This window comes from Acanthochromis polyacanthus, chromosome 23 (genome assembly GCF_021347895.1).
Source record: "Acanthochromis polyacanthus isolate Apoly-LR-REF ecotype Palm Island chromosome 23, KAUST_Apoly_ChrSc, whole genome shotgun sequence".
Taxonomy (NCBI): domain Eukaryota; kingdom Metazoa; phylum Chordata; class Actinopteri; family Pomacentridae; genus Acanthochromis; species Acanthochromis polyacanthus.
In genome coordinates this window covers 10,068,895-10,084,135 of record NC_067135.1, presented here as the reverse complement: position 1 = coordinate 10,084,135, position 15,241 = coordinate 10,068,895, and the positions used below count along the sequence as shown (strand labels likewise).

Genomic DNA, 15,241 nt, shown 5'->3' with positions numbered 1-15,241 from the left:
GATGAGGCATTCAACAGAAGTTTTTAATGCAACAGTTTTGGATGTTCTGTACTACAAACACATTTACATGCAAACCCGAGGCAGTTTTCTGTTACTCAGCCCTTTGCCTTCACACACAGACTGCACAGATCTGAAATATGAACTTTTGTCCTTTTACCTTTGGTGTTGTTTATGTGCTGCTTGCTAACATACTGCCTTACATGTCCAGGTTTATCAGAGCAGCTGCAGCAGACTCCAGTCTGTTCAACAGATTTCTGCTGGTGTCTCAAAGGAACAGGTTTTTATTCTGTTGCAGCCTGCCAGCTTTGAGCTGTAAAAATCTAACTTTTCTCTGCCATTTCAGACAGAATTTCCACCTCAAGCCATCTGTCTCCGTTCCTATTCGAGCATGGTCTTTATCTACTCCTCACACGTGTCTCCTGCTAATTACTCTACCCTTTCTCTCTCACATCCTCTATTGTCTCAAATTTCTTTCTCTACATCTTCTATTCCTTACTTTGCTCTATGGATCTGCTCACAGATGTCCCTCTTGGTTGCAGTGGTAGCACTGCTGTAAAGCTGATTCCACTTCTACAGTATCAAACTCTGCTCACGGGCTCAACTGCAGGGAACTGGCACATAAAGTACAGACAAACTGGGAGAGAAGGCTTTTCAATTCAAAACCCAAATATTATTGAAATCCCGAGGAAAGCTGGAATCACTCTCAAAGCCTGCCAGAATGCGATTTGTCTTTTAACTGAATTTTGGCTTAAAAAGTTTTCCTTTTCGCATTATGACAACTTGTGCTCAGTTCATGGAACAACCTTGTGTCTGCAGATCTGTAGAGTGCAGGACAGTAATAATGGAAGTAAACTCCAGCCAAATGTATCTGCTGTATGACCAGGGTAGTGAATTGACTTCTTAATGAGGCTGCATCACTTAATTATTAATTTTGACTCAAGAGTGCAAGTATGTATTCTTAAAGAGGAAAAGCTTTTCTTGACAACTAACTATAACATCCTGAATCAATATAATATTTTTTATTAAACCATGATTATAAGTCATTTAAAATCTCAACCTCAGTTAGCAAACTTGTAAATGTCAAACAGATTCCTGCTAAGATATGAAGCACAATAAAATTGGGATCATCTGACAGTTAGTCTTTAATAAAGCACTCCGAGATTACGGGAGATGAGTGCACTAAGTATTGGTTTTTTCACTTTAATTTCGATATTGCATCTCAGTTTCAATTGTGTTGCTTGTCTGCTCAATACGATTGCAGTTGAGCAGTATTCTTTCTTTCAGCACAGCTTTTATGTGACCGCAAAACTGCCAAAAACAATTGTTTTTACTTTTGAAATTAAATTTACATTTATTACTCAGTCATATCAGATGACAATTAAACTTGTCCAATTCATTTAGTAAAACTAATTTAAACCAAAACTAAAACCTGCTTTCAGATTTATATCACAAAATGACATGTCCATAGATCAATTATGACATTTTTCTATTGTGTAATCCTGACACACACACACACACACACACACACACACACACACACACACACACACACACACACACACACACACACACACACACACACACACACACACACACACACACACACACACACACACACACACACACACACACACACACACACACACACACACACACACACACACACACACACAGTAACTCACAGATAAGCAAGAAGAATTGAAACTGTGTCATTTGGGAGCAGCTACACTGTTAAATTGCTGTTTCACTGGGATGCTCCCTGTAGGATTTCAATCTCATTCCTGCTTCGTTCCACAGTGACAGCTTGATACAACCCACACCTTGTGCAGACACGTCACTGTCATATGATGTGCATGTCATGGAAAAAATACGAGATTGTGATGGAGATGTTCTAACCAAAGGCTATTTTACTCATCAAATCAGCATTAAAAAAGATGCTTAAGTGAGGTTTTTTTCCCCCCCCTTTTTGCACATATTGGGAACCAACTGCAAAAGCTGTCAAAAATGCTGCATTATGACATTGCTTTCCTTAGACTCTTGGAACATTAGGTTTGAATTTCTGTAGCCTGTGGCTGCTGCCTGTGGTAACTACAGATTTGTTGCAAAAAGTTGCTCCTGTTGGAGGAAACATAAAACATCTTTTTCAGACAGAGGTGAGTAAGCTGTGTAGTAAGGACATGCACAGAGGCAAATTATAGGAAAAGCAAAGAAAAAATCTATCATTTAATGAACAGGGCATAGATTAGACAATCAATTTTGTTCCTTGTTAAAATAATTACCCTGCAAAGCAAGAAGAAACTTTCAAAAGATTTTACCCAAAGCACTCAGATACCCAGAAATACCTCATTACAGTTAGCCAGAGATGCTGATCCTTCATGTTGAACATTAAATACATCACAGCTTATTAGACACCATCTCAGGGGGAAATTCGAATGAACCCTCGTGGTCTTTCAGGATTGCTAGTGAACCTCTGCCTGCTTGCTTGGATGGTGCCTGACAAAGGCAGCAGAGATAAATAACGCCATGATAGGGACAGGTGTGTTCAAGCCGACTGACACAGACACAAGAAAGTCATTTCTGCCCTGCAGCAGCCAAAAGGCTTACGAGGTTTCACTGCGCTGGGTATCAATCAGGAGGGCCTATTTATAGAGGGCCAGGCTGCAGCTAGAATACAAACACTCGACTGAAGTAGGTTACCAGCGTACGACTGTATCACCAGAAGACATGAAGAGAAAGGAGGACGTGAGGAGAAAACAAGGTAGCCAGGTTGAGGGTAAGTTATGAGCAGCTCATGATTAATGACATCCACAACTTCATGCCAACTTTTCCTGGAGTAAATTCATTATTGACATAAATATGCAAATTTCTTACTTTCTACTGTATTTAATAAGGACATTTTCTGTTTCGTCCTTTGCTGTTGCTTGTCTGATTTTCCTCACGGTTTATTTTTTTGTTTGCTGTTTTTTTTTAACAATAAATTGTTTTCAACAAAATATAATGTATAAAATCCTTCGCCCAATTTCCCAGAGTTACAGGTGGCACCTTCAGTTTGCCTACAGATATTCAGGTATTCAGAAAACAATCTGCTGGTCTTGAGGTTCACATTTTACCACATAATCTTCTCCAGTATATGGAGTCTGCAGTGTCACATTGCTCACGTTTAGATTTCCATTGTTTTAAAGTGTTATTTTTTTCCTCACATGACGATTAAATGGCATGAGAATCTTTGATCTCGGATAAAACTGTAATTAAACTTCAGCAAAGATATTCAGTTTACAGCAACACAAAACGACAGAAAACGACAAAAACATTTATGGTTAAAGCTAAAAGAGTCAATCAATCTAATCCACCAACTGTACTGTCTGGTTCACTCATCACAAGTACTACTTCTTTGGTCATGAAAACAGCTGTGTAATGCCCTTCCCCAGTGGTTTAACGTCCATTGTTTTGTACTGAGGACTAAAACTAAGTGTATACACACAACATTAATCAAGATCATTAATTTCACAAAACAAGTTATCTCTCACAAGGTGCCCAACTTTGTAAATGCAACATGAATTTGTTCAAATAACACTTTAGCAGATTAGTCAACTGGCAAAGTTTGTCACTGATTCTGTTAAAAAAAAAATCACTAACTGGAGGCTAATGATAATTGATCATTTTCACACTGAGGACACAGACAGAAATTAGGTTCCAAAAAAATTTAAACATGGACTTTGTATATTAGACAACCTAAATAAAAGGTGGGGTTTGTGATTCTGGAGTAAGATCTTTGATATTTAGCTAGTTTAGATGTGAGTTTTCCCTCCCCCTCTGGTCTTGCTTTCACCCTATCCTGTTCATGAGTTGAAATATGCACGAGACACACTGGGATAATGTGGATCATTTAGAGTCACTGTGTTTGTAAAAAGTAGCCAGGGCTTTGAGCCAACACTGGACTTAAAAGAAATACATAAAAAATTCAACGCACACACAGAACAGACAGCTAGCAGACCTTGAAGAGGTATTAACTGAGTTTAATTGATTACCAAAACTGATTTTCTGTCAACTCACTAATGTATGTTTCAGCAATACACATGCTGTACCTTCAGAAAGACACACTGTCAAGTCTGTGGAAAAACACCTGCATGTGGCAAGAAATGCATCTTTAATGATGTGTAGAATGAGTTCCTCGTGTCGCTGGGACCGCAGGCCCCGGCTGGGTTACAGCTAAGGTAAGTGCATGGCCACGTGTTGAACCGTCCGGCATCTCAGTTAACTGTATCCAATTGACAGGAAGGAGTGTGAGTGTCATTGTCTCTCAACAGGCTACCTTAAGGTGTTTTACAAACAACATGGTTCACCGGGGTTGCCTATTCTCCAACTAATCCTCAGCTATTAGCTGCTAATCCCTGTTTATCAACAGAGGGGTGCAGGTCGAGGCCGGAGCTGAGAAAGAATGGCAGACCCACTGTGGTGTGACATAATGGAAAGTGCTTCTCAGACTATGCGTGCTTGGACTTGGTGAGAATTAAGCCATATATAGAGTTATCAGGGAGGGCACTAAAGGCATTGCACAATTACTAACAGATAGTTTATGCACTGAACTCATTCTCAGAGCTGAAAAAACATTCATTTTAATACAGTACTAAACAATCTGTCCATCTGAACAAAGCTCAGCTGCTACTACACCTGCAGCTCTGCCAGTGAAATATACGCAGCATTACAAAGATACAGAGACAACAGAGAGAAACTAATTCTTCATCATCATCTTGGAGCATATTTGTTGTAAACAGCATGTCCTCCCTGGCTGTCACCAGTACAAGCTAGCAGTATGAATAAGATTAATGTCAGGGAAAGGTATCCCCTCCACTCATTCTCCAGCAGTCATTTTCACAACATATGAATCAAAAGAATGACAACAGTAGGACACATCTGCATCCCAGGCAGCCAGCAGTCTCTGGGCAATCACTCTTTTTATTCCCCTTCTTTTCCCAACTGAGAGGCGGCACGCTGCCTTAACTTCCCCTTTAATCCATCATTGCCTTTTCCCATTTCCACCTTAGTCCGCCAGAGGCTCGCACTCTTGACCAAGTGGGAAAACAGATTAAAATGGAAGGAGAGTTGCTTTCCTGAAAGCAGACATTTGCCCTAAAGCTCTTTGATTTGTGATTTCTCATTCAAGAAAATGTGCGCAGGATATCAGTGGACAGAACTATGCTCATCAAGGACACACACCCCAGGACTCCTGATGATATCTAACACGTTCTCCAAGATACAGCAACATGACATGTTATCTGAAGGTTTAAGGGTCCTTTAAGCAATAAGCTTCACCATGGTGCTGGATGTGGTATCACACTGTGAGAAAATTCTAGATTAATTTCAAATTAGCGAGGAGAAGCAGAGGGATTTGGCCACAACCAAAAAAAAAGGTGCAATTTATCTTAACATGTGTGCAGGAACAACCTCCTCATGAGGATTCATTACCAGTGACTTGGTCCAAGCAGAGGTAAATCAAATTGGCCAGTTCTGTGCTCTTTGGAGGACATGACCCTGAAATGGAGTCTCAAGGTGGTGGGGTTATACAGCTGCAGAGGTAAGGCTATGGAGAGCAGCAGCATACGAGTGAATAAACCAAAAGATACAAATAAATAAATGGAAATGCAAGTTCATATTGTATATCAAAAGCTATGGTGATTGTGGGTCTGCAGGTGGAATAAAACTGGAATTAAATGAGAACTGCACTCAAGACTTTTCACTGAGCTACTTCTTAAAAGACCTACTTGTTTCATATACTAAAACACACAGAGGTTGTGTGCATATGCCGACAAAGACCAAGCTGGAAATTAATCAAAACAGCTTTCTTATCTTCTGCAGAGAACGCCTGTGAAATGGAACAACTTGCCAGAGCTGCAAATCCCGCTCGAGTGATATTTGCTGCTGATGAACACAACGATATGCTCCACTCTATGTTTTTGATGTCCAATCATAAAGCAGAATGCTAGCCAGGCATCCATATTCATGCTTTCCCTGTCATCATATTTCATTATTGTGCTGTGCCACTATCAGGAAAGAGCTGTATCTTAGCTACAGTGAGTGCATTTGGGGCCAGTGAATTACTGCTGCAGTGCAGACATTCAGACAATTTATGACAGTAACACTACCTGAGAGTTAAAAGACGTGATGGTTTCAGGGCGGGTCTTATCTTGCAGGGCTGTTGTAGTGAATTATATAGGACTGTACTGTTGCTGAAGCTGTGCCCACACTTGTATATAACAGTGCAATTTAAGTATGATAAAACACCAAGCAACTGCAGCAAGATGCATGATTGGGAATCCACATTTGTCTTTTTTAAACCAGACTACAAGCGTATGAACTTTTTTTTGTTTTCTGAGGGAGGTTGTGTTTTTCACGCACTGCAGCAACAAATTTTGAACAAAGAGTAATTCATTTGTTCTACAAAAAACTGCTAATATGTTCAAAGCACTGCTGCTAAAGAGCTGTGAATGCCGCAAACTGTATATCATCTTGGACATTTACTTAGTATTGTAGCTTGCTGCCCTCTCCTGGCAGGAGAGATGAGGTGCAATCATGGATTTCTACCAAATTATTCCAAAAACCAATAGAAAAGCCGAGCACAACTCGACTCGCTGTCATACAAAAGATAAGAGAATGATGCATAATAAAATAATCTGTCATCTCGTGTGTTAATCCACCACAATGAGCAAAATGTCCAGTTGCCTCTCAGTAATCTTGATTAAAAACAAGTTAACAGTAAATTACCAACTGGTTACATAGACATATAATCAAAAAACAGGCTGGAAACATTTCGTGATTGAGTGTTTTTTCCCCTCTGTGAATAAAACTAATGACCCGTTTGAGTGCGTCACAGAGACAGCAGGGATTTGTAAAACGCTCTCTCTTACCAGACGTCTGTCCCGGGGACACAACATGAGGCTTGTGTATTTCTAGAAACACTCGTCTTATTGCGCGTGCTCATTTTCTAGAGCCTGATCCAACATCCAGAGGGTACGACTGCCACCTGGCAGGTTGATAGTGTGATCATCTGCATGCTGTGAGGTTATTCTAGGCAACACAGGGGGATAACATTATTAGTCTGACATGCCTCCTGATGACAACAACACCTACAAGAAAAGCGTATGCTGAGGGAGCCTGAAATCCAAAACCGTTGCTGTGTTACCTTGTGACTCAAAGAATCTAATTTTTCATGATGTCTATATTAAATACAGACAACAGACAAAGAAAAAAGAGACACCAATCCAAGTTATCCATCATGGCTTCTGCAGTTTAAGATTGTTTTCTTTTTCAGCTGAAACCTAAGGCAGCCTAAAAACGCAGCCTGCTGAGGGAGGGCAGCATGTTTTCGATGAAAAGCAGCAGCAAAAGGAATGAAAGTCTAATCCCAGTGTGGCTGACAGAAACACCTGGGTCCTTGTGTGGCTCCAGCTGTGGCAGCCAGCTTGCTGTTATTAGAGGTATAGATTCAAATGACAACAGTGCCTACACAAGAGTTTCCAAACCAAGTCAAACTAGTTGGAAAAACTGCACTGATTATGTAATCTAAAAACTGCACCTGCCCCATTCACACCAATCTCATCAATTCAAAATGAAGAAAGCTTTCTCTTTTTTCCCCCCACAGTGGGTGAATATTCATAATGCTGCTTTTCTTATTCATGACAAGGACCATTGTTTTGCAGGCCTTCTGTTGTTGTTTTACCCCTGCAGAAAAATCTTTACTGCAGATGTCATTTTGGAATCCCCACAGTGCTGCTCATGACTGTTTAATAGCACGCTAAATCACACCCAAACAACACCCATTTATCCTAACTACTGACAAGCCACAACAGTAAGGGAGAGCACCTGTCAATTAGAACAAAGTGCCATGTTTTATGGTTATACTTGACATGTCATTGAGATATAACATAATCATAGGAGCTAAGGAAGTGCAGTTAATATATGGCAACAAAGAAGAGAGATAATGATAGAAACCACAACTTAAACCTGACAAAACTGTATTTTTGCTATAAGATTAGCTCCCAATACCACTACTTCTAGAACTAAAGGAACTTCACACAAGAAAAGCAAAAAATATTAGCGAAATTAGCCTCAGGGAATAAAAAACTATTATGATTTTTACTTCTCATGAAGTTTAGTTAAGAATTGACAATGAAAAAATCTTAATTATAGCACAAAACTAACCAAATTTTATCACAGGAGGGAAAGCATTTTCTAATACAGCCCTGATGCATGTAAAAGGCCCACTTTTTTCTCTCTGTATTTTACAGCCTGTTTCTGTGGTGAGAAAATGTAGCTGTAAATCTTATTCTATGGGGCTATATGGCCATTGTGAATATCGAACCTGAGCAGTAATCAATGCTGATCTCGGTTCAAAGTGAATTAATTTACAGGGGGTGCCAGCTGGGACTCACGGTGCAATTTATTCTGATCATTTTTCATTCCAGTAAAATCGTAAATTCTGTGAGGTGAAGGAATAAAGGATCAATACAATGTGAATATGTTTTAAATAGTGATGACAGCTGAGCGGTTTTTGGACATTGTGGGTGATTTTGCTACATTTCTTCTCGTCAAAACTCAACCAGCGAGTGTAACTGCTAAATCTAGTATCAAAAAATGTGTATTTGTAATTTGTATTTGCAACAATGTACCGGTGGCACGAAATAGTTACATCCACCAGCCTGTTGATAATCAAAGTCTGCAAACTACATTCTTAGCTGTATAAACATTTAACTTTTCCTCAGTAAGAAAGCTGATATTTAACTGGTGTCTTGTAACTGAGCTCATCCACGTCACAGGGATTATATCTTAACAGATTAGCTCTCAGTGCACTGCAACAATGGCTGCTCGTGCTTCCATGCACACTATAATGCCACTTCAGTTTCACAGAAAAATGCTTCATTAGTCACTTATTTAAAAGGTCAAGCCACTAACACAGGCAAAAGATATTCAACTTCACTTTCACTGCTACACACAACGGAATTCACTTCGAGCAACTTTATTTAAACCAGGCAATCTGTTGGGATTTGTGTTAAAAACACTCCAGAATCTAGATTATTTAGTTGACAAACTGCTGAACAATGAATGACAAGTGATTTATCATCATTTGCACAGATTGCACAGACTACCTTGCTATTTTTTTTCTGCTCATCTGGAGGCATAAATCTGCCGTTTTTGTACCTTTGGGACTTGGGGAGGCCCAGGTGATGATGCGCCGCACCAAGCAGCAGTTGAGGAGGACTTTCTTGGATATGCCGTGGTCTTTACGGAAATGCTGCAGGTCCTCCCTCCACTGGGCTCTCTTGGTTGGTGTACACATGGCTGGAACCTCACGACTGTAAAATACAGTCTGCAATTATTTACAAGGACAAGAGGCAATCAATCTGTGGAAATAATCAGTTAATCATTTTGGAAATTTTCAAAAAGCCATCTACAGGTATGAAGCACAAACCCACAAGTAGGGGTAATGAGACTACAGAAAGCAAGATTTTGCTGCATACTGTAAACAAGTGGTGATTATTATTAGCCTCATAATTTAAAAGATGACCCATTCAGAGCCTCTGGTAAAGATCCAGAGGCTGAAATAGCAACAAATAGCCACAGTCACCGCAGCGTGCAAAATAAACTGTCTGAAGTCAGGCAATACACGAGAGCATATGTTAATGTGGAATATTTTCTTTGCCCTCAGTTATACATACCCATAATAATATGCGAGACATTTCAACGTGCCCTTTTTGAACTGGAAATTACATGTCTTCTGAGCCATTGTTTCAAAAAGCATGATAATTTCGCCGCTTTAGGACAATAGGAGGCAAAAGTAAGTACAGACTGTCTTACTGCAAACTGGCTGCAGTGCTTTGCTTTTATTCTGCCTAGGATTTTTAGATTACAAAGGCAAAAACTGTGTCTCCAAATATTTATCTCATGGTAAAATAAATAAGATTTTCTGATGCTGAATAAAACATGGTGATACTACCTCACTCACGACTATGACCACAATTACCCATGAAGGTCCCGTTGCAAGAGCAGAAGTTTCAGACATCAACAGATCACAAATCATTCAGTTTGCACTGCCTGCAGGGCTTTTGCTCTTTTTAGGATCAGAAAATTTACACCCTTCAAAGCACAGAAATTTAAGGTCCAGTGTGTGGACCAATTGTCATCAACTGTTCCTTTGGGCATCATCTTACCTTGCAGGTTAAAACACGATGTGCGCACTCTCTCTCTGCTTCCTCAGTCTGCTAGTGATCCTCAGGTTTCACACAAGCACTTTCCCTTTCCTGAGCTGATCAACAGAGTGTTAAAGGGGTGGAAGGAGGAGGAGAAAGAAGAGGAGGAGAGCGAGGAGCGCTCCGTGAAGCAGAGCGAGTGAAAGAATGGGGGAGAGAGAGAGCGAGAGCACTGGTAGGAGACACTGTGGCTTTGGCTTCAAGTTTAAAGTCTATGTGTGTTTTATTCATATTCAGAGGAAGAGGAGATAGTCAGAGGTGCTGGTGGCTGCATTCACAATGGAGACCTTTGATCATCCTCCTTGAGCCTCTTAAAACACATGAAAACCCTCAACACACAAAAGCACATACTTTGCATGTCCACTCGAACAGAACGCTGGCACAATTAGGAAAATACACACTCATATTTCTTTAGGATCATCAAAAGGATGTATTAAACTTCTGCAAGCTTTGTTGTGACAAGAAACTGGTAAATATCAGTCAATACCCATCTATCACAAGTACATCAGTGTCACATGTGCTATTGTGAAAACTTTTAGTTTTTCAAGAGCATCATGCAGAAAAATACATTTAGAGTCATTTCGAAGAGTTTTGTTCAGCAGAGCTCTGACTCCATTGTTTAAAATATCCCCCCCACTGTCTACAGCACATGTAGCAGAGTATGGTGCGGAGTCAAGCGGTGACTTTACTGTCAGCTGCTAATTAGCTTGTGAAACATATTGCTCCACAGTGAAAAAAATAATGTCCCACTCATTGTTCAATATAGCTAGCATATATATGAAAACTTTTGGGCAACATATCTATGCTGGCATGTTTAATTCCTCAAATATTTGCATCAGTCATGATAGCATGTATAAGACTGTGCTTAGGCACAACAGACCTTTGAGCTAAATGATCACATCATCATGCTAATCGATTTTAATTTCTTTGGGGTCAATGATGAATCAAACCCAGGATGTCACAATACCAGAGATTCTGTCATGTGTACCAGATTTTTAGATGCAGGTGGTCTATAAGTTGTCCTCAATCATTGATTTCAAAGGTAAAATGGCTTCATACCTGACTCTTGGTGAGTTTTTTTTCCCACACATCTGTAACTGCACCTGCACTTGCTGCCTTCCACATTTTTTTGTCAGTGTCCAGTATCTCCAGTACATGTGGCATCTACAGCACCTACTGTACAAAAGGAAAACAAACACAATTTTGGTATCAACTTAGTATCAAAGGATCAGTTCTTCTGACATTTCTACAAATGCGGACATGCAAATGTTTCCTAATGTTCACTGTATTAATTTATGTTAACATTTGCTAATTAACACCAACTGAAACTGAGGCTCATTGAAAACTCATTAGTTTTACCTAGCATTTTAGCAGATTAATAATTTGACTTAAAGTTGGCAAAGAAGGAAAATCTACAGACTCACCAATTATTTCTGCACGGCTGCACTAAAATCACATCACAATACAACCAGCTAGTCCTGAGAAACATCACCCAGGACCACCGATGTTAACCTACTGATTGGCTGAAAGAAAACCTCTGTACAAATATTACAAAAACACTGCACCTGTTAAGAAATTTAACTGGATAACTGAAAAATGTGACTTCATTGTCATGCTTGATGAAAGGTCAAAGGAAATCCATCTCATAGTCTAGTAGTTTTTGCAATGCAACATTTCAGTTTAGATCAAAATGTAAACTGGCTCATATACTTAAAGACCTGAGATGATATCCAGCCCGCAGTAAAAACGAGGAACAACGTCTTTCAATCATTTTTAGAACAAATATTTCCTACATTTCTGCAGCTGTTTAAGGAGTCTATCATCCATGGATATTGTCTTGGATCTGATCCTACACTTTGATATCTGCACTAAATAGTTTTTGTTTCAATTAATAAGCTACTAATGTGTGACACTTACAGTGTCATTACAGTTTGAATGATCTGGCTGCTCTTTTAAAGCGAAAGGCGGATGTAGGTAAATTTGGTACTTATTTAAAAACTTTGTTCTTAGGTCTTTGCTTAAAGATGATGTATACCGCTGCACAAGCAGTACTGCAAAGACTTTACTACCTTGAATTTATGACCACAGTGTTAATGTTCTCCAGAAAATGTTGGCTGTAGAATTTTCTCAGCACTCACTGCCATCCTTTTATGTTACAACATACAGTAACTGTCATAAATTTCTGCACATCCTATGCAAAGATTTTGCACCTGGTCAATGGCCAAATGGGCTTAAGTTTACATTTAAATGCACATAGGATTAATTACTGCACCATGATAGATGGCTATGATAAAGGAAAGACAGCAATGCTAAATGTAATTGCTTCCCCTGAGATGATCAGGACATATTCTGTACCTGAGAAGACGGAAGGGGGGCCTGGACAGAGAACTGGGAACAAAGCCATGTTCTCCCAGCAGGCCAACACTCACTCATGATTGAAACAGGCCAACAGATTGGTCGCTGTGTCACGGCATGTAATACATGTTTGTATAAATATACATTCTGTGGTAACACTTTTTAGCAGAGCACAACCAGCGGGAGTGGGCTTGAAAGCTTTGTCCCAGATACTGAATAATTTACATTCAAGAAGCCGTTGATATTCAAGCCTACCGTACATTGATATTCAAGACCACCTCAGCTGAATAGAACTCAACACTACAACCAGGTGTGGCTGACTGAGGAATCAAGATCAGATCAATACTGAAACAATGCAAACTATATTACTTCCCAATTCACATACGGAAATACAATAATAATCATTTACTTAATTGAAGAATTTAATTATTAGTAGTTACATTACTGTTCCTAATGTCCATAACACATACAGTAAAAGAGGTTTGAGATGAGCAATAGTCAAATTTATCACTAAAGTGATTATCCAGAAAAAACAATATGAAATTAAAGGTCCCATATTGCATTCTTTTCACATGTTTTTTTCACCTCAAAATACTGCAAACATAGTTCATTTAGCCATGACTGTACAGCCACTGGAGTTCGAATCGGGCAGTTTTTCTCTGAAAACCAATCAGCTACTGGTGTATCCGCCCTCTGCAGGAAGAAAACTCTCTCTGCACCTATGATTAGCAACTGAAGCTGTCAATCACAGTTTGCACTGGATGATTATTGGTTAGGTAGGTGTTACACAGCAGCTGGGGTTCGGATTCTTACTCGCATGCAAGCATATCTTCATATTTTCACAGTTCTGTTTTACACCTCCAAGTTGATTTCTTGAGAGACGTGCGAGATGGAAATTTCGGTTCTGTGGAGGTGATAAGCTTCAGCAAGGACTGAACCTGCAACATCCTCATTAAAACACTCTCTCTTTACACTTTAGCTACAGGCTTACGGTGTGACCAGATTATTATTGGTCTACAGTTGCACAAGCATACTACAGCACAACCCATAACCAAACAAACAAATCTGAATGTAAGCGGGGGATGGGTGTTGTACTATTCTCATCATCTCAGTTACGATTATCTGTCCTGCTCAAGCCAACCCATGAAAATGACTGAAATACAATCCACATACATTAGCTGCTCAGTGTAGCCTTTTAGGTGCTATGTGGTTTGTGCGTAAGATATGCAAGCCAGCATGTAGATCCCTTGCACACTTTAATCATTAGTCCTCACATATAGACACCCATCACTTGTGTTAGAGGCATTTCACTTTAACGTTATCTGAAATCAATTCAGCCAGCCAGCTCATGTGGCATCAATTTAGAGCTAGATCATATTAAAAGTATGTACAGAGTTGACATCTAAGCTCTAACTTTGTGCTTTCCTGCACCATGGAGGAGATTTCGCAACACAAAATCTCTCCCAATTTCCTACAAAGACTGCATTAGATATAGATTCAATTATGTGCAGAACGGGCGCCAGCAACTGTTTGGTTATTTACAAACCAAACACTCATTTCTAATGAAACGGAGCTGTGATAAGCAAATGACCATCTACAATGTCAGTGAGTGAGAACAGCTGCAGTTTAAACCACAGAGCAGAAGCACAGCATTTAAACAAAACTGTGAAAGTGAATATATAAAGCATAAAAACTCAACCTCATGATATTGGAGTAAAAAAAAAATAATGAAAAAAATGAAATGCATACCTGAAAGTTGCAGAGTTGTGATAAAGTACAAGATTATCCTCCGTTTGACTTGAGATTACACAAAGTCAACAGAAAACTGAGCCAAAACGAGCAACATCATTAAAGGACATTTGTGCAAAATTAATTCAGCATAGACAAGATTCAAATTTAAATTGTATTTCATCAGTGTAAGTCAATCAAAAGCATGAAAATAAACAAAAACAACAACCTGAAGAAGCACATACAACGGTGAAGAAAGTAATTCATGATCAACACCAGATATTCTATATAAGTGAATAGCAGCAGGATGAGGGAGGATCATATGTATCAAAGCAACTTCACAGGTAACTGATACCACTTTGCAAACACGCTAACTCGAAAAAAGAACCCGACATTAATGCACTACGGGCTTGTTAATACAATAAGTGAAGCGGTGATCCCCAAACATCTCAGGAAGCTTTGAACAGGGCTTGGTAGCGTTGTTTTTGTCTCAGGCAGTATTCGCGTAAAGAAAACCTCTCCGGTAGCAAAGAGAGGGAACAAACACAATTATATTCCTCCACCAAGCTAACCTTATGAAGTTAACAAGCGCAGAGTTAACGAAAACAAGAGCAAGCTTAAATAGACAGCTTTATTACAGAGGGTCTGCAGTCTAGACTGGAGTATTTATACAGGGCTTTATTCTCCAGGCCCTTTGCTCCAGCACGTTCAATTTGAAATAAAAATAACAGATACTACATTAAACTACAATGCCTCAGCTCCAACTAAATGTTTCTTGGGCAGCTGTGCTACTTCAACTTTTGCTCCTGCACAACATTTCACCCAAAAGGACTGAAAGTTGCTATTTAGATTGAGTTGGAGTTGTCTCTCAGTGTGAGGAATCAAGAGGTGACCATACAAGCAAAGAGGATATT

General features: G+C 39.5%; 1 protein-coding gene across 4 annotated transcripts in view; it reads right to left on the bottom strand.

The window, feature by feature from the left end:
- kcnip4a (potassium voltage-gated channel interacting protein 4a) overlaps positions 1 to 15,241 on the bottom strand; it is a 137,491-nt gene that overhangs the window by 109,783 nt on the left and 12,467 nt on the right. Inside the window, exons 1-2 of one of the 4 annotated variants that reach the window (XM_051943887.1) lie at positions 10,206 to 14,278; positions 9,196 to 9,364 (exon numbers count right to left, since the gene is read on the bottom strand). The exons of 2 other annotated variants lie outside the window; for them this stretch is intronic. In XM_051943887.1, coding sequence (XP_051799847.1) covers positions 9,196 to 9,334 — 139 coding nt within the window. In that variant the 5' untranslated portion in view covers positions 9,335 to 9,364; positions 10,206 to 14,278. Of the gene's footprint in view, positions 1 to 9,195; positions 9,365 to 10,205; positions 14,279 to 15,241 lie in introns of those variants that run through there. One more of the 4 variants, XM_051943886.1, reaches the window with a different exon arrangement.